The sequence below is a fragment of the Aquarana catesbeiana genome, linkage group LG08 (assembly GCF_042186555.1).
Source record: "Aquarana catesbeiana isolate 2022-GZ linkage group LG08, ASM4218655v1, whole genome shotgun sequence".
Taxonomy (NCBI): Eukaryota; Metazoa; Chordata; class Amphibia; order Anura; family Ranidae; genus Aquarana; species Aquarana catesbeiana.
The window spans coordinates 71,759,918-71,787,347 of NC_133331.1; the positions used below are offsets into that span (position 1 = coordinate 71,759,918).

Genomic DNA, 27,430 nt, shown 5'->3' on the forward strand with positions numbered 1-27,430 from the left:
ACAAACTACTGCTATAAACTAACAAAACAGACCTTAGTTTACAGACTAACTTTACTAGAATACATTAAGCTTGTGTATTATAGGGGTATTTTTATTTAAAAAGTATAATTTTCGGCCAGAACACCACTTTAAATCCACAAGGGCTTTTTTTACCACTACTATTCCTTTATATTGGCTTTTAAAATTTACAAATGCAGCAATTTAGAATTTGGATGAAAGATTTAGCATTAGGGAAACACTTTTTTAAAGATAAAAAGTGCATTTTATATACAACTATATATAGTAGCTCAGACCAAAATGAGGGACAAATGAGGAAGAAAGAGGGACAGAGGGACATTGCTCCAAATCAGGGACAGTCCCTAGAAATCAGGGACAGTTGGGAGCTACGCACAACCCAGAAAACAGAGGGAAGGGTGACACAGCCATTGGCACAATTGTAAATTCTACAGCATACAGTAGCTGTCAGCTTACCACTCTGGCTGAGCACGGGATTTACTGTGGGGACCTGAGAGAGCAGTGGCCGGTGGGCAGAGTATGCTGGAGAAGTGTGTTGCCTCCTGTGCAGCTCACTTGGTGAGTGTTTCAGGTCCTGGGCTTTCTTCAACAACGAAGCACTTATCGTGGAGTGTGATGTTTCCCCTTTCCCCACATGTGAGCTCTACTCCAAGGGCACCATCCTCTCCTGGTGCTGCCTGCTCCTATGCTGGATACAGAGAGGCAGAGTGCAGTTTGCATCACACCACCAGTGTGCAGCTGCCTGCCCACTCTGATGATGCAGGCCCCGCTCTTCACTGCTCTACAGATGGCAGGTTGGCAAGCTCAGGGCAGGAATTACCAGTCACCTGGCCGCGATCGACTGGCAGATCCTGATTCATGGGTTGCCGACACCCGCTGTACAGCAAAGACATAATGGACATCTGTGTGCTTCCAACCTTGTGTCAACAGTTTAGGAATGCTATTTTCTGTTTAAGTATGACTTGTTGTAAAAAGGGCTTCGTGGTTGCCTGGTTTTGGTACCAAATCATAAGTCCCTATCCCTGCTCCAGCCCTACTAGGACATCATTCCTCCTGCTGAAGCCGAACCCTCGGCCATCTTGTTCCCTGCTTCCTGCCATAGGCATCCACATGACATTCCCGGCCATAGAGCTTTACATCCCCAAGGAAGGAATGTCCACACAAGAAATAGAACAGCACTTTATCATCCATCTCCCTTTCAGACCCTTCTCTACCCAGGGCCATTAGTACTCACAGGACTGTGCTCTCTCTAGTCACCTCTTGCTAGGTAACTCTCCAGGGAATCAGCCTCATATAGGGATCTCCAGCCTGGCCTAAATGGCCTTTTTCAATCTGCCCTAGCTCCCACCTCCATAAGGGGCAGAATTACTACAGCTGGCTTCTCCTATGAATAGTTCCACTCCACCCGGCCCCTGGGGCCTACATGTGCTGACTACATTCTCACAGATGTGGGGTGTTTAGCTCCCATGCCCTGAAAGAGAGTGTATCTCTCCCTACCCGATTTATATATGGGTGCTGACTCACCCCTGACTCCACTGCAGGAGGGCTCAACCTAAAAGGGACCTAGCACCTAAGACAATGTCTGCTGTGACCAGCCACTATCTGGGTACAGAGCCACCTACTGTCAACATAGCTAACTGCACCTGCTTACATAGGCCCCATGTTCAGAAAGCCAGATCCATAAAGACACAATGTGAAAGAACTCATGTAGCCTGCACAGACACCTGACCTCAATCCTACTGAACACCTCAGGGATACACTAATAGACAGATTACAAGCCTGGTGTTCTCACCCAACCTGACGAGGTACACAATGCCAGCTCCATATGTAGGCTTAGCTTCAGCAACTGTATTTCATATCTGGTGTACATGCTCACTAATACCCTTCCACAGGATCCCTGGGGGCCGTCTTATTTCATAATATGTATATGTCTACCTAAAAGTACACAAAATAATTGATGCCCCTGTTTATTAAACGCAGGCAAAAGCCTGATCCCTTTTTTTCGGGTATATTATGTAGTGCTACCCCCTTAGGAGCCGGTGGTATTTTTCCCAGGTATTCCCCACTTTTGCCCCGCAGCTGGGCACAAAGTAGATTCACACAGCCAGGTGCACACACTCTTCCGCTCGTCTTCAATGACCAGTCTTGGAGTTGTTTTATTTTGGAGAACATGGTTAGGGAAGGGGATTTAGTGGGGTACTCCATAAAAATAGTACTATTTACAATTGAGCACATCTAACTGATCTCTCAGTCAAGCTCTGGTGAAGTTCTTGCTGATACAGAATGAAGACTTCTCCTTAGCAGCAGCAACAAAGAAGTTCCAGCATTGAGCAAAGCACCTTATTAGCAGGAATAGCTGGACAAAGCTCCTCAGAACACAAGCCAGTTATGGTAGACTGCTCCTGTTCTTGGCAGTCCAAAAGTAGCAGAAACTGAGAAAAGTCCAATGAAGTAGCAGCAGCTGTACAAGCTCTTCAGAACACTAACCAGTGTTGCCTTGTCTGGACCCTCAGCTGACTATATGGATCCGTTATGTTGTCTGTACTCACAAAATGTCCAGGGAGAGCTGGTAGCCTCCTTCCTGGTACTCTATACCAGTGATACCAGACCAGATCTTCAATACAGTAGATAGCCCTTCAGCCAGTTCTCTGTAGAATCAGGGTCACTTTCTCAGACTTCAGGCCCTCAGGGTGCCCACCCGAGGCTGCATGGCAGCAGGTGCCTGGGAGAGGCAGCATGTCCCCTCCCAGACTGGAACTCTCCTCTCCAGGAAAGACCTTGTGCTCAGTGCATCCAAAGAATAAATAGCCTTTCCCAGCATTCTTTAGGGCTGCCCTCCCTGGGATAGGCTGGAGTGGCATTAATATTCATGCCATGTTCTGCATAGCATCCACCTATTCATCCAGAACCTTCCTAGGTCACTTGGATACAGGGAAGGCCAGAGGCAAACCCAACCAACAACTGACCACACTGAGCTGGCTACACTAATTGATCACAGATCTCCCTCTTAAGCAGAGAACTTAAAGAGGAGTTCCACCCGTAGAAAAAAAAATCTTTACTGTGCAGCAAATAATATAATAAATGACATTTGGAGAAAAATGTTTTTTAAACTTACCTTTTCATGCCTGTTGCTATGTGGTTCCTTCAAATCTTCCCCTTCCTCACCGCGGCTCCTTATGTCACTTCCCTCGGCGACTCCGCTCGCTACTGCTCCTGGGAGATATCTGTCATCATTTCCCAGGAGTCAGTGGGCAGCGCCGAGGGCTTCATTGCCATCACAACGGAGCGGGCATTTCCGACGACTACGCCCGTTGTGATGGCAACCTGAGAAGTTGATGGCGCTGCGATACTTTGAAAATGCGCCTGTGCGAGAACGGGCATTGCATGCTGGTCGCTCAGCTGCACCGTATCCCAGAACATTATGCTTGTGGGCTTCAAATGCCCAAAAGCAATATGGGAATGGCCTGGAAGCAATGATATAAGTTGATTTCTTATATTAAACCGGACGTCGGGGGAGGAATTTTTCTAAAGATGTGGGTGTTAAATGTCTATGTTATGACCGTAGCCTCCCTGGCGGTTTTCCCGAGTGTGGCTCGGGGTTAAAATTCAGTACCATTAGCGGTAACCCCGAGCCACACTCGGGATCGCATTGCAGGATCCTGGGGCGGCGTTACTTACCTTGTCCCCGGGATCCTGCGATGTCCCCCGCAGTGTCCGAGGGCTCCGTCCTCCTCCGAAGCCTCTCTGTGCCAGGCTCCGTTCCCTGCGAGCGGCGCGACGCACGGGGGCGGAGCCTGGCGGCAAATTCAAAAAAATGTCAAAATCATAACACATACAGTACTGTAATCTTACAGATTACAGTACTGTATGAAATGATTTCACATCCCTTTTGTCCCCAGTGCTCTGGCCCATGCCCTGCATGCAGTTTTACATGATATACACTGTTCTTTCTGCCTGGAAACTGGAGATTGTCCATAGCAACCAAAAAGTGTCCCTTTACGTCAAAAGTGGCTTTAGACCAGCTAGAAAACAGCGATAGTAAATTAGAACACTTGCAGAATTGAGCGATAGTGAATTGTGGGGAAATTTATTTTATTACTATTTTTTTAAATTTTTTTTAATTATTTATTTTTATTTATTATATTATAATTTATGTTTTTGTGTTTCAAACTTTATCATACCCGGGATATCTACTAGACTCTTGTTTGGACAGATTTAAGTGTGTTATTGTTAAGATTTACAGACCTACAATATAAAACGCCAAATTTCCATGCAAAATAATTGTACCGCTTTCAGCACCTAAAATCCGAAATAATCATACCGCCAGGGAGGTTAAGAAATGTTTTGAAAAAAAAAAAATATTACAAGTCGTTAGAACTCCGCTTTAATTATTTCCCTAGCAATTCTCCGGTTATGCAGGAGAACAAAAACTATATTACATTAATTCTAGCACCTACCTAGGCGGGTGCTACAATTTGGGCTGGATGGTTACAATTTGTCTCCAAATATCACCCAAAACATCCTCTCCGCTCTTTTCGAGACCTCCTGCTCTCAAGCTCCCTTGTCTCCACCTCCCATGCTCGTCTTCAGGAGTTCTCCAGAGCCTCTCCCATCCTCTGGAACTCTCTACCTCAATCAGTCTGGCTATCTCCTACTTTGTAGTGGTCTAAGTGCTCATGACAGTCCATGCAGTGCTATACATCCGTGATTCCACCACCAGCTAGCCAAACCGCTCACCTCAGCATATGGACCCCTGAGCTAACAGACGGGTCAAAACAGCATTTACCACTCTCGGTGGATAAAGATGGAGACTTGCATGGGCAGATGGTCACACGATATAAAGGCAGCACTCAGTAATTGATGATCATGTTCACATGCAATAAAAATAAGAGTACATAGTGCACACTGTGTGGCTAAGAAGATCACATTTATTAAAAGTCATGTACTCACATACACAGCACTACACCCTAGTGCTGGGATAAAGGTAAAATGGCATCAAAGGATAACGTCAAGTAGTAATGGTGGCTGCAGTGATGTCCAAGGAACTCCCGCACGCGTATCGTCCACATCCGGACTTCATCAGCGGTGATCTTCTTAGCCACACAGTGTGCACTATGTACTCTTATTTTTATTGCATGTGAACATGATCATCAATTACTGAGTGCTGCCTTTATATCGTGTGACCATCTGCCCATGCAAGTCTCCATATTTATCTACTGAGAGTGGTAAATGCTGTTTTGACCCGTCTGTTAGCTCAGGGGTCCATATGCTGAGGTGAGCGTTTTGGCTAGCTGGTGGTGGAATCACGGATGTATAGCACTGCATGGACTGTCATGAGCACTTAGACCACTACAGAGGAGACCTTTTCTCTATCAACTTTTGGATTTAAATTTAAAGGGACTTTTATTAGTAATATTTGAACTTCTGGGTATAGCGCTGCACTGCTTTATTCATCTTATGTACTTTGAGGTTTTTTATGTTTACCTTCAGTGTTCAGCTGCTTGTATTTTTAAATATTGGATTTTTTGAGCTGACTTTATTTTATGTATAATATCTCCTACTTTGGCTGCCTTTAGGTGATCCCTGAAAACTTTTATCACTTCCATCAGCACATCCCCCCAGTTATAACCTTTTGTACCGCTTGCCCCACCCTAATAGATTGTAAACTCTTATGAGCAGGGCCCTCTTAAGCCTCTTGTATTTTATTGCATTGTAACTGTACTGTCTCCTTTTTTATATTGTAAAGTGCTGCATAAACTGTTGGCGCTATATAAATCCTGTATAATAATAATAATAATAATACAGTTTAAAAAAAACTTGGACTCAGGTTAGAAATTATTGGAACCAGTTCTTGACTGTGGAATAGCTTGATTGTATCAGCAGAAACAGTTCCCCAATGGTTCTTACATGGCTCAAGTCATCTCACCATTTAGTCTCGGTTCACACTGATGTGGTACAAATCTGATGCGATTTCAGGTGCGATTCTAATGTGAATTAATGCGATATCTGAGGGGATTTGGCATAGCTGGAGATAACATTCGCATTGAACCCGCACAGGGCCCTTTTTGTGACCAGATCAGAATCGCACCGCATAGATGTGAATGGCTTTCAGAGCAAACAATGTTTTTTCAGATGATATGCCTTTCGGATTGGATCTAATCCGCATAGAATTCAGTGCGAACCGAAACTTATGATGGTTCAACAGATTGGAGTGCCTAGACCTGCGGATATGTAGGCAGCACTGAGGGTAGCCTGGGGCAACATCTGCTCTAGGAAAGCTATTTCAGCCTTTTTATCTGTCCAACCCAGCAGTACTTTGAACATGGCTTTGTGATAACATCGGAGAAAAAGTCCACCTTAAGGGAATGCACATCACATGTGTCTGGGTTATAAAAGAACTATTGCTTAAGGCCGCCCATACATGGTGCAAATTTCTTTCCTGCAACACAGGTTGCAGAAAAGAAATTTGCATGACTCCCCCATCAACACAGACAGCGCTGACAGGGAAATCCCTGCTGCCAAGCAATTGTTTGCTCCCAGTAGGGGCGGGCGGGGGAAGCCGTCCTCGCCAGGAGAAGACAATGATAATTGCTAGCTGCTATAGCAATAATCGCAAGAGAATCCAGCAGGCTGGTTGTACCCAAGTTGATCGATCAATCAACTTGGTACATTCAGCCTGCCCATTAAAGGTTCGAATCTCGGACGATTTCTGCTAAACCGACCAAGATTCGAACCGTATGGCTGGCCCAAATCCCATTGGTGCAAATGCAGACTACAGCTTGTGTTTCATCAATTGTTTACCCCAAATATGATTAACGAAATGCAAAAAAATGCACTCCAGTCCTGGGTCATGTGAAGTTTATTGCCCAACTCCAGGCAAAAAAAAAAGTTTTCTCTTGCAGTAGGGCTGTGCCCACACTGTTAGGGTTAATCGCTGTTTTTTGTCTAGGGGATTGGAGAACGGAAATCTACTTACCTGGTCCTCCAATCCCCCTCCGTGGTCTTGTGAGGTGCACTGTTCCTGACGTCATCAGGCTCATAGCCCTGCTCTGTATGTGGGGATGTCAGGAACAGTCCACTACTGGATCGTAGGGGAGCACTGTTCGCTGGTGGAATGGGGGATCAGGTGAATATAGGCCTTCTACTCTCCCCTGGAAAAAAAATGAGCAGTTAAAGTGTTACTAAACCCAGAACCCTGCATTTACTATATCTGGTTTCCCACAGTACACAGAACGTGGAAATGCAATTATTTTAGTAAATATAAACTGCTAAATACCTTTTCTCATCAGGAGTAAATAGCAGTCTTGTGACATCTATCAGTGTCTGGTTAAAGCTTGTATGAGTTTTCATTCTACTCTGATTGTCCTATGAGGCTCCAGGACCCCTGACCCTCAGTCTGCACAGTGCTGATTGGCCCTGTGCTGATCACATGCACCGAACCCAAGAAAAAAAAAAACTCTAGCAATACACACCAAACTGAGCATGTGCAGTCTGACTCCAAAGGCTCTGTCATTTCTGGACATGTTCTGGAGTCAGTGGAAGAAGAGGAGAATCTGTGCATACAAGATCAAATACCTTTTTTACACAATGCAGATGATTAACCCCTTAGATTTCACAGTGAGTATACCAAGCATGCTTTACTGTATATACAGACTGATTTTACTGCTGTGGGTTTAGTAACACTATAACCCTTGCAGCGTGGGCACATCCCCACTGCAAGGGAAAACTTTTTTTTTTGCCTGGAGTTGAGCTTTAATTATACAACAGACAAAACAGGACTGAAAGAGTAAATGCTAAAATACCATATGATGCCCATTTGAAGAGCGCAGCCTTTAGGCGAATGCCTAGTTGGCCCGAGGGCTACACACAGATTTTGTGTTGTAGAGAGGCAGATGTTACTGGTAGCAGATGTCTGTGTGCTGTGTTAGGGATAATGAGTCCGAGAAGCACTTGTAGCAGGTACCTTTTCACGGTAACGCAGCTGATAGTCAAGGACCTTGCCATTCGGTTGTTCTGGTTCGGGCCAGGATAAGGTGATACTCTGAGTGGACCGACTGACTTGGTGTATTATGGGCACAGCAGATGGCACTGGAAGGAAAAAAAAATAGACCTATAAAAAACCAGGAGGGAGAGAAACAGAAGGACTTAAAAAGGTACAAGAGATAAAAATAATTCAAAGAGGGAGGGAAAAAAAAAAAATTGAGCTGGAACATATTTTTCCGTGTATCACAAAAACAGCGAGAATGCAATAACACAGGCGCTCTGTGCTCCGCGCTGTGACATGTGACCTCGGGGAGGGCGACGCTTGGCCGGAGCTGTCACTTTGAATTTGGGTCACCGCATCACCGCCTCTTGTGAGACCCTCACGTATGATACAGAGAAAGCGTCACAAAGACAAATTCGGTTAGAGTGCAGGGCTTGGGGGAGAGAGAGAAGGGAGGAAGGCACAGCTAAAAGGGAAAAGATCGGAGCAAAATGGAAAAAAAAAGAGAAATAATAAATTAGCTGGAAAAAAATCACTAATACCCCTTATAAGCTTTAACATCTTGTTTCAAAAGTTTTTTATTGATCTGTTAAAAATCACTGCCTCGTGAATGTATCGTTTTTTTTGTTTTTTTTTCTATCTTTTTTTCTTTATAATAACTAGGGCTAAAGAATAAAATAAAAAATAAATGAAAAAAGGAGAAGTAATAAAAAAAACCAAAAAAAAAACACTAGATTCCCCTATAAGCTTCAACATCTTGTTTCAAAAGTTTTCAAAATTGATCAGTTACAAATCAATGCCTCGGAAATATATCATGTTTTTTTCCTTTCTTTCTTTATTATAAACAGGGCCAAAAAAAAATTAAATGAAAAAGGAAATGTAGCTAAAAACAATAAAAAAAGATTAAAAAAACACTGAAATCTTCAATAAGCTAACATTTGTTTCAAACGTTAGATTTAATATTGATTAACATATTCTATGCCATGGAATGCATATTGGGTTTTTTCCCCTTTAAAAAAAAACAAACAAAAAAAACTTTATTTTAATAATATTTAAAGCGGTATTAACCCCAAAAGCAAACATTTTATTGCAGCTTACCAATTCTTAGATATGAGAGCTGCATTAGGTTTCTTTTTTAGTCTTTCTTTATATTATTTTCATCTGGTGATCCAGCCAGTAAGTTCTTTTGTTTTTCAACAGAACAAGCTCTCATGCAGATGTATCAGTTACAGAGATGAGACAAACCATTTACCACTGACAGGGGTGCTTGCCATTATCAAATTTTATTCATTTATGTAAAGCCTTTATCCCGAAAGGAAAAAAAAAATGTTTGCTGTAACAGATTATAACGTATTAGCTGGAGTTTGGCTTTATTTGTTAGTGTATTTAAATGTGCTAGTACATCTAACCCCCCCCCCCCCAGACTGACAATGCTGCTGTCCAAAGGTGCTTCCTGTGGGGAACCCTAATACAGAAGGTGTGTTACTGGCCAGAATGGTGTTGAATGGCAGGTGAAACAGAGGTATAAAAGCCTAATAAGAAAACTAAGGCAGCCACCACATCTAATAAGTGGTGAGTCTCAATATTACAATTACAAGAGTTAGCTGATCGCTTTGCCAAAGAGATGATAAATAAGGTAATATACTTACCTTATTCACCGCTCCCCCAGCAGCTTATCCGATGTCCCAGAATGGGGACGGGCCCTTGACATCCTCCTGTACAATGTGGATGACATCAGAAGCTGTGACCAATCGAGCACAGAAGGGAAGAGACTTTAAGTGACCGGTCACACAAAGAGAAGGAAGCCAGTGGGAGTGAGGAATAAGGTAAGTATATCCCCTTATTCATCATCCCCTAGGCAGGGTAACTTCGCCTTGCATGTGGTAGTACCTGTTTGCGTGAAGCACGCTCATCAATACCTGGGACCAGGCGGGGACTACCGTCAAGTGAGAACCAAACATTATGGTGGTTCCCCGGCTTAGAGATAAGCCTAATACCGTGTGCAGTAAGTAGTTAGTCCCTCTGTAAAAAGTGCTATCCTGTGTCCCTACCCACTTCAGCTTGGTAGATGTACGTTGCATTTAGGAAGAACACCGCTGAGCCGATGCCCTCTCCACCAGTTCAGGGTACCTCTGCCACCTCACTCCCAGTGACAAAATTAGGTTTTGGCATGCACCTAGCGCGGACCTCATGGGTGCATATGTTAACTCCTTCTCTCCTGTACCATGCGGCCAGGTACACAAGGTCTCCATACTGTAGGTTTTGTCCTGGTTGCTTTGGGAAACCGACCGCTAGGGAAGGAGCCAGTTCACCGACCCCCTCACTCCTGGAGGACCTGTTATCTACACCAGAGTCCACACTTCACGACAGGCTGTAATGTACCGTGCACTATTTCTGGTTACCCATAGCAATTGCATTACTCCTCCTGTTTGTCTTGCTAAGTACACCTTCCGTAGTGGCTTACTTTATACCCCACATGTGCTTTACTGACCCTGTTTTTTCATACGCCAGAAACCTTCATGCACCCCTTTAGATGCCTTCAGACTAAGCTTAGAACAGTTGATGAAACGTTACTGAAAATTTTGCAGCACAGTCCAACATCAACATTACAGTGCGATATTTCCTATCTAACTCAACTAGGCTGCCCAGGCATACCTTGACAAGGTAGTAATCCATTAGTACATAGTTTCCTCACAGACTTGGAAGTTGTCCACACTCCAGGTGTCTTCCAACTGACTAGTGCTGGGCACAGCAGTCCTACTTGGCGTTCAATAACAGCTACAATATCTCAAGGAACAAGGATGAGCAAGACTCGGAGAGAGTGAGCACCAAACCCGGCCTTCCTCCTCCTTTATATAACAGGACGGATAGGGAGGGTCCAAAAAGCCTGGGAACAAAGTGCAGAACATTAACCCTTCCCCAGCCTGGGCCAGCCAAATTCCTAGCTAATATGCTGTAGGCAACCTGCCTACAGGGATGAGTGAGACCCAGAGAGAGCGAGTCCTGAACCCGGCCTTGTCCCTCCTTTATATAACAGGGCGGATAGGGAGGGTTCAAAAAGCCTGGGAACAGAGTGCAGAACATTAACACTTCCCCAGCCTGGACCAGCCAACTTCCTAGCTAACATGTTGTAGGCAACCTGCTTACAGACAAACAAGCAGTTAACCCTTGGAGTGGGGAGAAAGACCCACCCATTGTTAACTGCACCCACAGTTTTTAATATGTCCACTTACTTTCTGGGTGGGCACACCCAAACTATGCCCACTCTATATGTTGGCCCCCACTCAGACCCTGGCTAAATATCCACAATTAATGACTTTTTGAGCTACTGCTCCTTATTGGCTCAGAGTGCTGCCCCTCCTTCTCCCAGTCTGAGGTCTGCTGTGTGGACAGGTACAGGAGGCAGATATAACTACAGACACATTAGCCGCTTTAAACAAATACATGCAATGATTTTTTAAATGAACAAATAATTACTGTAAATCTGATCAGAAAATATTTGGCAGCACTTCCGCCTAGCAGCACTATGGTCATTGGTTCAACCAGGACATTACCTGCCTGAAGTTTGCATGTTCTTCCTGTGCCTGCGTGGGTTTCCTCCGGGTACTCCGGTTTCTTCCCACACTCCAAAAGACATGCTGGTGGGTTAATTGGCTCCTGTCTAAATTGGCCCTATTATGTGTATGTAGGAATGTGAGTTAGATGGTAAGCTCCTTAAGGGCAGGGGCTGATGTGAATGCATATGCGTAAATGGATGGAGCTACAGCATATACAGCTGTGCTCATAAGTTTACATACACTGGCAGAATTTTTCTGATTTCTTGGCCATTTTTCAGAGAGTATGAATGATAACACAAAAACTTTTCTTTTACTCATGGTTAGTGTTTGGCTGAAGCCATTTATTATCAATCACCTGTGTTTACTCTTTTTAAATCATAATGGCAACAGAAACTACCCAAATGACCCTGATCAAAAGTTTACACACCCCAGTTCTTAATATCGTGTATTGCCCCCTTTAACATCAATGACAGCTTGAAGACTTTTGTGGTATTTGTGGATGAGGCTCTTTTTTCTTCTCAGATGGTAAAGCTGCCTATTCCTATTGGCAAAAAGCCTCCAGTTCCTGTAAATTCTTGGGCTGTCTTGCATGAACTGCATGTTTGAGATCTCCCCAGAGTGGTTCAATGATATTGAGGTCAGGAGACGGAGATGGCCACTCCAGAACCTTCACTTTATTCTGCTGTAGCCAATGACAGGTCGACTTGGCCTTGTGTTTTGGATCATTGTCATGTTGGAATGTCCAAGTACGTCCCATGCGCAACTTCCTGGCTGATGAATGCAAATGTTCCTCCAGTATTTTTTGATAACATACTGCATTCATCTTGCCATCAATTTTGACCAAATTTTCTTGTTCCTTTGTAGCTCACACATCCCCAAAACATCAGCGATCCACCTCCGTGTTTCACAGTAGGAATGGTGTATCTTTCATCACAGGCCTTGTTGACCCCTCTCCAAATGTAGCTTTTATGGTTGTGGCCAGAAAGCTCAATTTTGATCTCATCACTCCAAATGACTTTGTGCCAGAAGGTTTGAGGCTTGTGTCTGTGCTGTTTGGCATATTGTAACCGGGATACTTTGCGGCATTTGTGTAGTAATGCCTTTCTTCTGACGACTCGACCATGCAGCCCATCTTTCTTCAAGTGCCTCCTTATTGTGTATCTTAAAACAACCACACCACATGTTTTCAGAGGGCCCTGTATTTCACCTGAAGTTATTTGTGGGTTTTTCTTGGCATCCCGAACAATTTTCCTGGCAGCTGTGGCTGAAATTTTAGTTGGTCTACCTGACCGTGGTTTGGTTTCAACAGAACCCCTCATTTTCCACTTCTTGATTAGAGTTTGAACACTGCTGATTGGCATTCTCAATTCCTTGGATATCTTTTTATATCTCTTTCCTGTTTTATACAGTTCAACTAACTTTACCCGCAGATCCTTTGACAATTCTTTTGCTTTTCCTCTGACTCAGAATCCAGAAACGTCAGTGCAGCACTAGATGAAAGATGCAAGGGTCTGTCAGGAGTCCAGAAACGCATTGACCTTTTATACACACAGTAATTACAAGCAAACAGATCACAGGTGAGGACGGTTACCTTTAAAAGAAATTCAAACCCCTTTGTGTCAACTTGTGTGCATGTTATCAGGCCAAAATCACCAGGGTATGTAAACTTTTGATCAGGGTCATTTGGGTAGTTTCTGTTGCCATTATGATTTAAAAAGAGTAAACACAGCTGATTGATAATAAATGGCTTCAGCCAAACACTAACCATGAGTGAAAGAATTGTTTTTGTGTTATCATTCATATTCTCTGAAAAATGGGCAAGAAATCATAAATTCTGCCAGGGTATGTAAACTTATGAGCACAACTGTAAATACTTATAATAAATATTGTCTATATACATTTGTTATGCGTATTATTCTTGAATCTTGGTGTGCTTTGTCTTTCTTCCAGATCTGTGCAATAATCCAGTGTGAGACTTTTCCTGTAATAAAGACGACTCACTGCTGCTCTCTCTCCCTGTGCAGGGTGACTGGTCTTGTCTCCGCCCCCTCCTGTCATTTTCTGTAGTGGGTGGGGCCTGCTGGGTCCCTCCCACAGCTCTACTCTCTGCACAGACTATGTACAGCACAGCGATATGAGTTTGCAAAGGCATTTAGTGCACACAAAAAGGATTTATATCTTTTGTGGCTATTGAGGAATACATTTAAATTATTGTTTTTGTGCTTGGAATTCAGCTTTATTTTTATTTTATTTATTTTTTATTTATTTTTATATCTGACTGGAGTTCATCTTTAAACAACACAATTCCAGTATCGGCTGCACAGCATCACATTAGTGAGAACATAACACCAGCTCTGCCGGGAATCATGAAACTCGCAGCTCCGCTCGGAGAAATTCTCACCCCTTGGCCCAGCCGAGCGAAAATAATGTAGGAATCCTATAATGATGGGAGGATCAGTGACCAATAAACCAGAAAAGCTGGCAAGACAGTAAATAATGTTTATTGTGCCAAGTTCATCTCTGAGAAAATTTCGTTCATCACCTCCCCCCCCCCCCCAAAGAAAAAAGTCAAGAAGAAAGGAAGTTATTAAAGCGGCATTAAACCTGAAACCAAAAATGTAATAAATTGCTGCTTACAAATCATTAGATGTGGTGGCTGCATTCATTTTCATTCTTTAGGCCCCCCCCCCCCCCGTTTTTTGGTGATCTGACCAGTAACACTCCTCCTCTAATAGAGCACCTTAGTCTGGATGAAGGAGCACAGGGGCCACCTTTAAGACAGCAGAATTATCAGTCTGGGGGAGGGGAGTGTTAGATGGACTAGCAGATTCAGCACTCGTTCACATTGGAGTGGCTTGTAATGCAAGTTAACAGGTCAAATTGCATGACAAGTCGCATCCTATTGCTGGCAATCGCACTGTTCAAATTGGTACGACGCTAACTTTGCGGCGCCACATCGATTTGCAAAAATGGTTCCTGTACTACTTTTGGCAATTTTGGGTCCGACTTGCATAGACATCTGTGCATGAAGCCGCACAAATATCTTCCAGGTCGCACTGAAATGCGGATTTGAAATTGTGCGATTTCAAAAGCAGTAGCAAGATTTCAAAGGGCTTAGGGTGAACGAAGGCTTAGATACAATAATTGAAGCCAAACTCCAGCTCACACTTTATAACTTTATAATTAAAGCAACAGTTTTTTTTTCCTTTAGGGATAAATGTTTTACATAAATAAATAAAAGCTGATCATTGTAAGCACCCCTGCCAGTGTTAAGTGGCTTGTCCTATTCCTGTACCTGCAAGAGAGCTTTTCTGTTGAAAAAAACTGACTTACTTGCTGGATCACCAGATGAAAATAGAAGAAAGAAAGGAACATTCGCTATTGTCTTTCTGCTTCTCCTCCCAGCCAATCAGGACAGGAAGCGGGTCCTAAGACTGGATTGGACAGGAGAAGTGACCGGATTGGCCGGGAGGAGAAGCTGGGGAAGCCGCCCGCGACCTGGATGGGGTAAGTGCGGGTGGGCGGGCAGGCAGCAAGCGGGCGGAGTTTGTTTGTCTTCTCTCTGTCATTCTGCTCTACCCTCCTATCAGCATACTGCTTGTTAGCTCCGAAGCAACTAATTGGCATCTTCTGCTGTTTGTTTCTATCTCCCCAAGTCTGAGCCCTGCTGTACAGAGACTGAAAAAGGTTGATACTGATCAAATGCAGATACCTACACTTGCATTAAAAAATAAATTTAATGGTGTATTAATGAATACAGAATTGCAATAATTGTGTATTTTATATTTTTGGGCTGATTGTCAAATCATCTCCCATGGAGCCACGGATCTATGGTATCCAATTGAGGGTTACATCAACTTGTATGCTGAATCCTGATCGTGAAAAGCAAAGGCCTGGGCTGGGTTAAAGCCATCTGCCCTAATTTGCTTGCTATCTGGTAAGTGTGTTTTCTGTGAGGTGGTGGGATATTTATCTGTGATTGCATCAGTGTGCTGTCTTCCTTTTAAGTTTTTCAACCACATACAAACGTTGGAACTGTTATTCCCTGTAATTGGATATATGGACTGTAATTAGCACAATAATTCTCCTTCCTATTTTATATCTGCCTGGAGTTCAGCTTTAATGCAAATAGGACTGACCTGACTGGCTGATGCTGAGGTTCAGAGAGGCGTATTTTGGCTGTTCAGCACTCATTTCAGACACCTTATTGGTTGACTGCACCTCCATGGTGTAGGCCACGCCTGGTAGGAGCCCTGTGAGATGGACACGTGTCTGGGTGAGTTCTACCTGGCCGGGTCTGAACATCACTCCATTCCCACACCGGAGACAGCGTCCGCTCATACACTCTTTACATGCCACTGAATACATGACCTCCTTCCGACCTCCCAAGTCCTTAGGAGTCCTCCAGGTCAGGGACACAGATCCAGGACCTGTCACTTCGTAATTCAAATCCCAAGCTGCTGAAGGAGGTCCTGGAACAGAGTGGAGAGTTTATATAGCAATTTACCAGCAAATGATGGAAATGAACCCAATGTACTTTTCATATGATGTTTTTAATCCCTGGTCCAAAATATAAACTGAAAATGTAACACACCTATCTTTAAAATGTACAGCATGTTTTTTAAATGACTTGTGTCTGCCCTTTTGCTATATCATCTAGCAGTACCTGAGCATAGAGAATTTTCTGAGATCTTTATTGCTCCCTCACTCTGGTCACAATTCACCAGAATACCCCAAGATAGCAGCTGTGAAAACTCAGTGTAATCTCTGTCTGTATTAATTCTACCTGGATAATCCCATGTCATCCCTCCTTTTCTAATTTGCTTTAGGAAATTTTTTTTTTTGTTATGGATGGAGGAAGGATCACAACCTTTGCCACTTTTACTTTTTATATTGCTATTTGAACACTTGATGGGGAGATTTTCCCTTAGTTTCTGTCACAGTGACAAAGGCTAAATTTCCAAAAAAAGGACACAGATAGCAATAACTCTCCCTTACAACTTTTTATTGCTGAATGTTTGCCTTGTGAAGATTTACATTTTCACCTTGACAAGAAGAGAACATCTATCTTTCAAATTCAGACACAGAGAGTGGCAAAAAACAAACATAGGCTCTAAATGTTGGTCTTTCTTTTCCTAAAATATGCTTACAAATGTATACAATGGAGTCCTTTAAATATAATCTAGATCAGCTTCCCAACCAGTGTCCCTTTTGAGCTTGCTACAGGTTTCTTGAGCTGTGGTCAGACTGGTTTCTACCTACGTTGGCCACTGTGAAAGACCGCCTGGCACCCAGTCTGGGTGCCTTCATCAAGATACAGCTTTCTCCATTCTGGAACCAGGAACCAGGAATTATAGCTGAATATTCCACCCAAGAACTAGAGGACACTAGCTTAGGTGAAACCTGGAACTGCCTTTATTGTAAACTTACACAGAATATATACCACACAAAATCAGGTAGGATCTTGTTCACATTATCCTAAACAATGCACACTGTAAACAGTAAGGTCATCAGTACATCTAACAGTACATCTAATGAACAGCCAGCATAAACATCCCACAAAAGTTTGGTAATGAGGTGAAGTGGACACAATACTAGCATACAGACAGAAACAGTAGGTGACTCAATTAACCTTCATGTCAATTGGGACGCAGCAGCTGCACAGACACAGTCTACACACTGTTTGCATTCAGGGATGTGCACCTTTATGGCTGTCAATTCGGGGGCAGTGGATGTGTTCATGCAGCCACTGCGTTCCAATTGACAACAGTGGGAGTGCCTGCACAGGGATACACAGAACATCTGCATCCCCATGCAGGTAAACACGGTCATTACACAGGGAATGGACTCATGTGCTCCATGTGAATAAGGCCCAACAATGTTGGTCAGTGAAGAAGCAACCTTTACATTTGTGATAAGTGCAGACGTGACTCTTACATTGGTGGTCAGTGTAGAAGTGGCCCTTACATTGGTGGTCAGTGTGGAAGTGACCCTTACAGCTCTGGTCAATGTAGGAGTGACCCTTACATATCGGTGGCCAGTGTTGAAGTGACCCTTACAGTGTTGGCCAGTGTATAAGTGATCCTTACATTGGTGGTCACTGGTCAGTGTAGAAGTGATCCTTACATTGGTGGTCAGCGTAGAAGTGGCCCTTGCTTTGGTGGTCAGTGTATAAGTGACCCTTACATTGGTGGTCAGTGTATAAGTGACCCTTACATTGGTGGTCAGTGTATGAGTGACCCTTACATTGGTGGTCAGTGTATAAGTGACCCTTACATTGGTGGTCAGTGTAGATGGGACCCTTGCAGTGTTGGTCAGTGACCCCTTGTATTGGAGGTCAGTGCAGGCAGAAAATCAGTAGATCACTAATCTTTTCACCAGTGTGCCTGCTTGTGGAAGAAGCCTAGGAGGGCACACAGCTCAGGGGGAGTAAGGCTGATGTAGACATTAGGAATGGTGTTAGTTCATGTCATGTCCTCCTGTAGTGTTACTCACCTGTACAAGGAGAATTCGGGGACTCCTCGGGGGTGCGGTAGAATCCCCTGTTACATGTACAGGTAATCGCCCCTGATGTTGTAGAATTGCTATTACTTGGGCAGGGATGGCAGCGATCTGTGGAAGCATCAGTCGGGTTGTATGTCCCGGGCAGGCAAACTGCAAATATATAGAATGACATTTAGCATTTATTGTAGCCTTTTCAGGAATACATTTTTCCAGGATGCATGGGATGGTTCTCGCATGAAGAAATTAGATTCTAGAAGATCATCGGTATTGTTTTTATATCTTCGGAAGCAAAATGAGTGAATATAGTTTAGTATATAGTGCTTACCCATGTAAGTCTGCCCATATACTTGTAGATTTTCGAATAAAGATTGATAGGAAAATTGCAAGGTCCTTCTGGTCACATGATAAGCAATGTTAGTAATCTTGGGGTGCCTGTGCAGTTTTTGGTTGTGTTCTTGAAATGTTTAACCCATGTCAGCCCCTGCTGCAGCCTTTTACCTTGTGACTTGCTACAAAGTTACAATGTGCAGTCTAATCACTGGGGGAGAGGGGACTGAGGAAATGCTTCCTCCTGCCTGCAGCAGACGGATGGCATCATCTTAGCCTAGGCAAAGTCACTAGACTGGAGGTCAAAGATGGCTTTTTACTAGACGTGTGCAGTTCGTTTTGTTCCAAATTAAAATTTGGCCAAATTAAAATTTTTCAGAAATTCGGATGTATTTGAATTTCCAAATTATGCTGGCCATACACGGATGGAAAATTGTTTGATACACTCCATCGTTCGACTTTCGAAACGTTAGAGAGCAAATTTCAATTCTTAAAATGCACATTTTATGCCAAAGAAACGAACCAAACATGTTGTATTATTTGCGCTGAAACAAATGATTTTCGAAACGTTAGTAGTGAAATTTATCGAAAACAGTTCACACAAATCTACAGCGCATGTGCGTGTTAAAGTTGAACCCCAGAGTGTGTAATCGATCGACGAAAAATCGACCGTTTATGTTATCGATCGATAATATGATGATAATTGGGCGGCATCTATTGCTGCAATGATGTTGTTATCTCATGTACGTTCGACAGATTTTAATTCCGAATGTTTTTGACGAACAATTTTCTATCCATGTATGGCCAGCATTACAATAGTACCAAATTTCAACAAACCTGAAATAACGGACAAAAATAATTCAGACGGAATTCAAATTTGAATCAGTTTGAATAGTTTTCAAATCAATTCGAAAGGTTTTCCCATTCAAATAGTTTTCTGATTTCCAAAGGGAATAAAATCACATAGAAAATAAAGGAATAGAATAGATAAAAAAAACAGAATAGAATATAACAGAAAATAAAAGAACAGAATATAATAGAGTAAAATAGAAAAAAATAGAAAATAAAAGAACAGAATAGAAATGAATAGATAAAAAAATAATTGAATACAATAAAAAGAATATAACCATCCTCTAAAATTTGAATTTCAAATTGAATAAATTTGAATACATAAGAAAAGAAAAGAATAAAAAATAGAAAAAAAAAGAATAGAAAAGAAAAGACTAGACTATAATAGAATAGAAAAGAATATAATTAGAAAAACAATAGAATAGAAAGAATATAATAATTTCCCAAAATTCAAAAAGAATCAATTCGAATTTGAATAGAATAGAATAGTATAGAAAAAAAACGACAGAATAGAAAGAATATAACCATCTTGCGAAATTCGATTTTCAAATTGAATTTGATTAGAAAAGAATAGAATAGAAAAGGATAGAATTGGATAGAATAGGGAGGAGCGGCGCCGACGTCACCACACACTACCACGCTGATCCCGGAAGCGATGGGCAGCATTGTGAAGCCGGCCGGCCTTTGTTTTTATGAGCCTGTGTTTTACAGCATAACTGTAAGTGCAATTCTTTTTTATCTTAATAAATTCTGTGAAACATATCACGCTATGGAAGCCTTTTTTGTCTATTTATGGGGGATGAGTGCCCAACCACTGCTTAGAAGACCCATGGTGGAGAGATACATTGGGATCCGTCCTTACCAAGACCCGAGGCTGGGGTAGATAGCCACACGCCTGTATGATCTCCCTAACAAGAGATCAAAGGAGCTGGTAAGGGGCAGCATTTGTATTGGTGGAGGAACCCTTCTGTCACCACGTTCTTCTGGGTGTCATATTCGTATTACTTACATCGCATGGATGCTTGTCTCACCCATCTCTGAAGGAGTGTTCTGCTAGTGAACTTTTTCCCTTCTCTTCACACTTTTGGAATGGACTCAATTCACCTCATTTTTCCATGTTATATTCATTTTGTTTGATGTGGTATAAATACGTTTTTTCACTACTTGTCACTACATTACGGGTGTATAACCCTCACATTGAGAGGTGATTTAACTGTTTCATCCTCATTTTATTATTCAAGTTTTTCAGCACAGCTACTTTTGATTTTTGTTTAGAATAGAATATAAAATAAGACAATAGAAAAGAATAGAATTAAAAAAACAATAAACAATAGTATAGAAAGAATATAACCATTTCCAAAAATTCAAATAGAAACAATTTTTTTTTTAATAGAATATGTTGGAATAGGAAGGTGGTTCTATTCTATTGTTTTTTCTATACTATTCTTTTATTTTCTATTCTAATCTATTCTTTTCTATACTATTTAAATGTAACAGGTTAAACTAATTTAACTAAACAAATTATTTCAAAACAAATGATTTCATTCTTCACATGTCTACTTTTTACTGATAGAAGTTGGAGCTTTTTTTTATAAAAAAAAAAAAATGTAATTGCAGTATATTATGGGATGTCAATAATTTATTCATGCAGACTTGTAAAAATGCTAAAAGATCCACTTTAACCTGTTGCTGCCCATGTAACTCAAAGGATGGGCATTAGCGTTACTTGGTGGCTGATGTTACTGTGCTCACTGCTCACTCCCAGCACAGAGACTGAGCTGTCAAAGATGGGACCGCCTCCAGATCATGCGACCGCTGTGACAGTGGTCACATGATCGCCAATCCTTCCCGCACCCGCCCCCCCCCCCCCGTATCTTAAGAACTTTTTTGCTGGGGTGAGCAGAAAGAAGAAACTACAGTCTTACACTATTTGACAGTAAGTAAAGCTAAACAAAGTTCAGCCTACATAAACCTACATATGGATAATTTTAAGAGTTTTTCAGGCACCCAAAAATCTGCTACAAGGAGGAAGTGACATCACAGTGCATATTATCTGCCATTGTCTGCCTGCACACGACGGGGATTTATGCATGCTTCCTCTTCTTAATGCATCCACTATTGACATGCCCAGCCATGCGCAAGAAAAAGCGGCATGTAAATGTAATGTAAATGTGTGCTAAAACACGGCTCCCTGGGATTCCCATGTTGCTTCAACCTTAATTAAGGCTTTCTCTAGCCGGGTTTCTGCAGGCGGAGACATTTCTCTCTCTCTCTTAGTATTCAGAGACACGGCCATTCTACATGGATGAACAGGAGTGACCGCAGGGGACCGCACAGGCCAACTACTATTCTAAAAAAGCCATTCTCTCATACAGGAAGCCGAAACAAGGTTGCGTGCAAAATGAGACAACGGTTAATTAACACTAATTACATTTAATTTGTAATACGCTTCAAGTATGTGCTCATTTAAAGTAGGACGATGGGCAAAATTGAAAATGACAGTATATGATGCAGTCTGTCACTTGTATTGTGACAGCAGTCCTTCCCTGTAACGGTTTAATTACCTGTTGATCCTGCCAATAGATCCATTGTTTTTTCACTTCCTGTAAATGTGACAACACTGTTCATTCTGCGGTGAAATCGCTCTGCAGCGTTGTCACACTGTGGACAAGATAGTCTTAGATGTACATGGAGTTTTAAATGGATTGGTTCACATTGAACTTTGAAATCGTGCGACTTCTTCTTTCAAATCCGCATTTCAGTGCAACTTCGGGTGCAAATTGAAAGACATCTGTGTGGCTTCATGCACAGATGTCTATTGAAGTCGCACACGAAATTGACAAGAGTAGTGCAGGAACTACTTTTGAAAATCGGTGCGGTGCCACAAAGTCGGCTTCGCACCAATAGGAACGGTGCAGCAATAGGCTGCAACTTGTCATGCAATTTGACCTGTGAAATCGCGTGACAAATCGCTTTAATGTGAACGAGGGCTGTAAGTGATTGTAAAAGGTAAAAAATATACATCCACTGACCACTTTTGTAAGGACACATTTGATTAATTGCTTGGTAACACAAATTGCTAATCAGCCAATCACATGGCAGCAACAACAACTCAATGCATTTATCACATTTAACCTTTTTTCCTTTTTTTTTTTTTTTTTTTTTTTTTTACAAGTAGAAAAGGTTTATTGAGAAGTAAATACTAACAATGCAACATATTATCTCCATAATAAGCAACAGGGGAGACATGAGTATAGACCACCCCAATAGATGAATTTTTAACAAGATTCAGCAAACTCTTGGCAAATTTAATGTGGGCAGGTCCACCCGTGGGGCTTATGTGGCATACCCTGCCGACTACGCCAAGTTGTGGGCGGGGTCATCTGCGCCTGTGTACGTTACAGAGTTCCTCTGAAAAGTGACTTGTCCCATGTCACTACACACTGTAATTTATATGTTGTATTAGAAGGGAGTGGCTGAGCCTGCGCCCTCTCCACCATTCCAGCGTACCTCTATTGCTTCACGCCCAGTAACAGAATGGGATCCCGTCGAGCACAAAGCACAGACCTTATGCGTGTTCTTCTTCCTTCTCATATCTCGTGACCAGGCTATAGATCTATGTAATGTGGGTTCAGATCCGGTTGGATACCGACTGCTAGGGAGAGAGCCTAATTACGACCCCCTCGCTACCAGAAGACCTGACACCTTACCAGGTATCATGCCTAATAACTGGTTGCTTGGTGTGTTGAACTTGTACTTGGTTACTCTTACCAACCACACTCCCCTTCCTTGTCTTTGCCAAATTAACTTTTCACAACTGTGTTACTTCATACCACGTAGAGCTTTACAGACCCGGGTTCTTTTGCTACGCCAAAACCAACATGCACCCCTTTGAATAACTTCTGACCAGGCTCATAATGGTTGATGCAACTTTACTGAAGAAATGCGGAATAACAATTCAATGGGAACAATGTCCTTTTTCTAACCCTGACTATTGTAGCATATTGGCCCAGGCATAACTCGGTGAGGTGGAAGTACATTATGGCATTGTCCATGGCTGGATGTCTTCCAAAAACCCAGTGCCTTCAGCAGCTTCAAACAATCTCACTCACAGACAGCACAGTTGCCGTGGCAAAAAATGGGTGTGGTTTAACTTAATATTGGGTGTGGATTAAATGGGGTGTGGTTAGAGTCTGAGATTAAAGAGGGATGGAGGGAGAAGAAAGAAAGAAAGAAAGAAAGAAAGAAAGAAAGAAAGAAAGAAAGAAAGAAAGAAAGAAAGAAAGAAAGAAAGAAAGAAAGAAAGAAAGAAAGAAGGGAGGCATGGATGGACAGCAGGCCCAGATCCTACACCACAATAGCAATATGTGTATTCCAGAAAGTTTAACAATTATCAGATAAAGATACTCAAAACACCATCCCCCCCAGGCAGATCCCATCAAACAGATACAAGAGATGGTCCGAAAATGCAGACGTGATACAATAGATGGTCAGAGAGTATGCAGACATGATACAATACTCCATATTCCCATCGCACACGTTCCTGGATAAGCTCTCAAGGATTTGAGTGCTGCAGCAACAACCAGCTGGGAACTGGTTCCGAAAGTTACAATGAAGATATTTGTTAGCACACCATGGATCGACAAGGTAGCGTCCAAATGGATATTTATTGCATGATCACATCACAGAGCAGTGCAACGTTTTGGAGTCACGCAGGAACCCTTCATCAGGTATGTGATGACATGGTACAGGAGACAATCAGAGAGGGTGCAGACATGGTACAGGAGATGTTCAGAGAGGGTGTGGACATGGTACAGGAGACGATCAGAGAGGGTGCAGACATGGTACAGGAGACGTTCAGAGAGGGTGTGGACATGGTACAGGAGACGATCAGAGAGCGTGCGGACATGGTACAGGAGACGGTCAGAGAGGGTGCGGACATGGTACAGAAGACAATCATAGAGGTTGCGGACATGGTACAGGACTTGATGTGCACCTCCAACCCCCAACACAGCTCTATAACCTCCCCAACACACAGAACATCCATATCACCCCATGGCCACCCACCTGCAGCTGTGGTGCCTGCAGCATCTCCCCCTGCATCTATGGCTGTCAGTTTACTAAGAATTGAGGGGGTGGGTGGATGGACGCTCTGTGGTGCCCACGGGATCTCCTGGGCAGCTAATCGGCTTCAATGTACAAGTGAATTGCTCTGCTTGTGCACTGAAGAGAGAAGCCGATTAGCTGCCAGGTCAGAGGCCCCTCCCCTCTCCACTGTAAACAGGGGAGAGACCTGCTAGCCGGAGGGAGATTGTGCAGCCATGTTTTCACACCCGGAAGCTGCAGCCGTCCTGGTGATCTGACGGTTCGCCTACAGAACACCGGGACAAAGTCAATTTTCCCGGGGCAAGGAGAGGCCAGGACATGGGTCTGAATACCTTGAATGTCCTGGGAAAATTGGGACTGTTGGCAACTTTGAGACAGTACAGGAACACACAGAACCACTCTTGATCCATTATGCGGCTCATGGACCTAACCCGTCCCCCTTTTAATAGCACAGGTGGGCTGGCTAGAACCAAAAGCCTAGGAACCGAGCTTGCAGCACTTCACCCTTTCCCCCAGCCTGGGCCTGCTGCTATCTTGCTTTAGCAACCAAACACAGTTTAACCTGCCTACACACTCAAACCTTCAGACAGAAAGGCTGTAACGGTAGAAGTCCATGTCATGCCCCACTTTTGTCAGCTAAGAACATAAAACTGAGTTTGCAGTGGGCACAGGATCATCAGATCTGGATGTCTGAAGACTGGAAAAAATGTTGTCTGGTCTAATTAATTTTATTGTCTATGAAATAATGCAGCTATTATGCCAAGTACCAGATGTGAAATCAACAGAACACCTCTGGGATGGGGTAGACCAGGAAACAAATCTGGACAATGCAAACATCAATGTCAACATGGACCAGTACCTTAAGGGAACATTGGTGGCATGTGGAATCCATGCCATGAAGGCCAGAACCTGTTTTAAGAGCAAAGGGGGGCCTCTGCAGTCTTAGTATAGCATTTCTTATGAATTGTACATATTTTGTGGAGTCTCCCTGAAATAGTGATTTTACATCCTTTCCAGGAGTTCTCCTTTAATGTTGATATTACGTTTATTCTTTCTGCACCCATAATGAAAATGCACATATTGGAGCATCTTGTCGGTTTCTGTCTGACGTTCTTTGTGTAGAGTGACATTTCACTCTACAAGAGGCAGAAGTCGGTTTGCGCTTTGGGGCTGGTGACCTAGATTCATTGGGGGGAAGATAAATGTTTCAGATTTTGTTTTCCTCTTGCCACAGGGAACACAGTAATAAAATAAAAAGGTGGACGGAGTCTTTGCTTGATGTTGCAATCATGTAAAGCAACAAAACAATGAATATTTTATGGAGAAGATATTTTTAAATCATTGATGGCCATTCAATACATCAAGGTCCCCAGGTCAAATAAAGACAATTGGAAACTGGTGTAAATAAATGTTTACACTAGAATAATTTAGCAAATTTGAATGATAGGAGAAGTCTCTATGTCAGTGGTCTTCACCCATCGGGCCGTGGCCTCTCTCCTCTCAGGTCTATAGCCACCTGCAGATCCTCTCACTCCCACAGTCTCAACCTCGCACAGTGCCCCCAAAACCCCTGAGAACCCTCAGCCCCCACAGTGTACCTTTACCTCATACAGTATCCCCTGGTCACCTGCAGTGCCCCCTAGTTTCCTACAATCTCCAGCCCCCATAGTGCCCTCACCTCCAAAAGTTTCTCACAGTGCCCCAGTCTCTGCAGTGCACTTTAGACTACTATAGTTCCTCTGGAAAGCCCCCGAGCTCCTGAAGAAACTCTCAGTCCCCTCCAGTAACCCCCTTCACCCACAGTTGCCACCAGCTGTACTCCAGGAAGAGTCAATTCCCTAGCATAGCCGCCTTCCTCCTTACACATCATAGCCATCCCTTCTTTTGAGAATGTCTGATTACTCTCTGTGCTGACCCAGGTCCTCTGAGAGCTCTAAGACAACCCATACATTATTGTTTTTTTTTTTTTCTCAACCAGCGGGTTGAACCAAAAAAAATGACCCGATTCCCCCATCCACACATTCAAGGTGGAGGGGTATTCCTTCCTGCTGAGCTGTTGTGTTTTGATGGCGGGGAGACATCCCTGCCATCAGAATACACTGTTTAGTGCTGCTGGCGCTGATCGTGCAGAAAATTTCAAATAGGCTGGTTACGCAGAAGTCCATCAGTAGAACCTGCCAAGTTTCGATCCTTGTATGGCCGGCTTAAGTTTGCTGGGGCTGCTGACATTACATGCAATTACAGCAGTCTTGGGGTTTTTGAGAATAAATAAATAATTGTAAGATGAAAAGTAATGCAAACAGTAAAAACTGTGGTGTTCCCTAATATTAGTGGTCAGTATAGAAATGACTCCTTACTTGATAGTAAGTGAAAAATGTCAGTACTGTGTTGCTGGGCAGTGTACAGGGGAGATCAATTCACGATTTTTCTCTGATCAAGGAACCCCTAGCAACATCAGGATGAACCTTAGGGTCCCATGTAAATCTGGTAGAGAAAGGTTGTTCTAGGGCAGTGGTCTCCAAACTGCGGCCCAAGCTAGTCTTTATCCGGCCCTTGGGGCACTATTCCTCCCACTGACACCAACAGTGGGGCATATTACCTGCCACTGATACCAATGGTGGGGCACTATTCCTCCCACTAATATCAATTATGGGGCATTACTCCTCCTACTGATCACCAACCCTGGATCAATGTTTATTCTCACTGATGCTGGGCCCGGGACATTTTCTACCCCCACTGGCCACAATCTGGCCTCCCTAAATTCTGAAGGACAGTAAACTGGCCCTTTATTTGAAAGTTTGGAGACCCCTGTTCTAGAAGAACCTTAGGGTATCATGGAACCCTGGTAGAGAAAGGTTGTTCTAGAGCAGGGGTCTGAAACTGGTGGCCCTCCAGCTGTTGCAAAACTACAAGTCCCATCATGCCTCTGCCTGTGGGAGTCATGCTTGTAACTGTCAGCCTTGCAATGCCTCACGGGACTTGTAGTTTCGCAACAGCTGGTGGGCCACCAGTTTGAGTCCCCTGTTCTAGAGGAACCCTATGCTCCCATTGAACTCTGGTTGAGAAAGGCTGCTCTAGAGGAACTCCT

At 43.1% G+C, this 27,430-nt stretch overlaps 1 protein-coding gene across 1 annotated transcript in view; it reads right to left on the reverse strand.

Moving 5' to 3' along the window:
- LOC141105835 (ephrin type-B receptor 5-like) overlaps nucleotides 1-27,430 on the reverse strand; it is a 113,220-nt gene that overhangs the window by 36,593 nt on the left and 49,197 nt on the right. The window contains exons 4-6 of the mRNA XM_073595966.1: nucleotides 18,052-18,210; nucleotides 15,696-16,028; nucleotides 7,979-8,103 (exon numbers count right to left, since the gene is read on the reverse strand). Coding sequence (XP_073452067.1) covers nucleotides 7,979-8,103; nucleotides 15,696-16,028; nucleotides 18,052-18,210 — 617 coding nt within the window. The remainder of the gene's footprint in view (nucleotides 1-7,978; nucleotides 8,104-15,695; nucleotides 16,029-18,051; nucleotides 18,211-27,430) is intronic.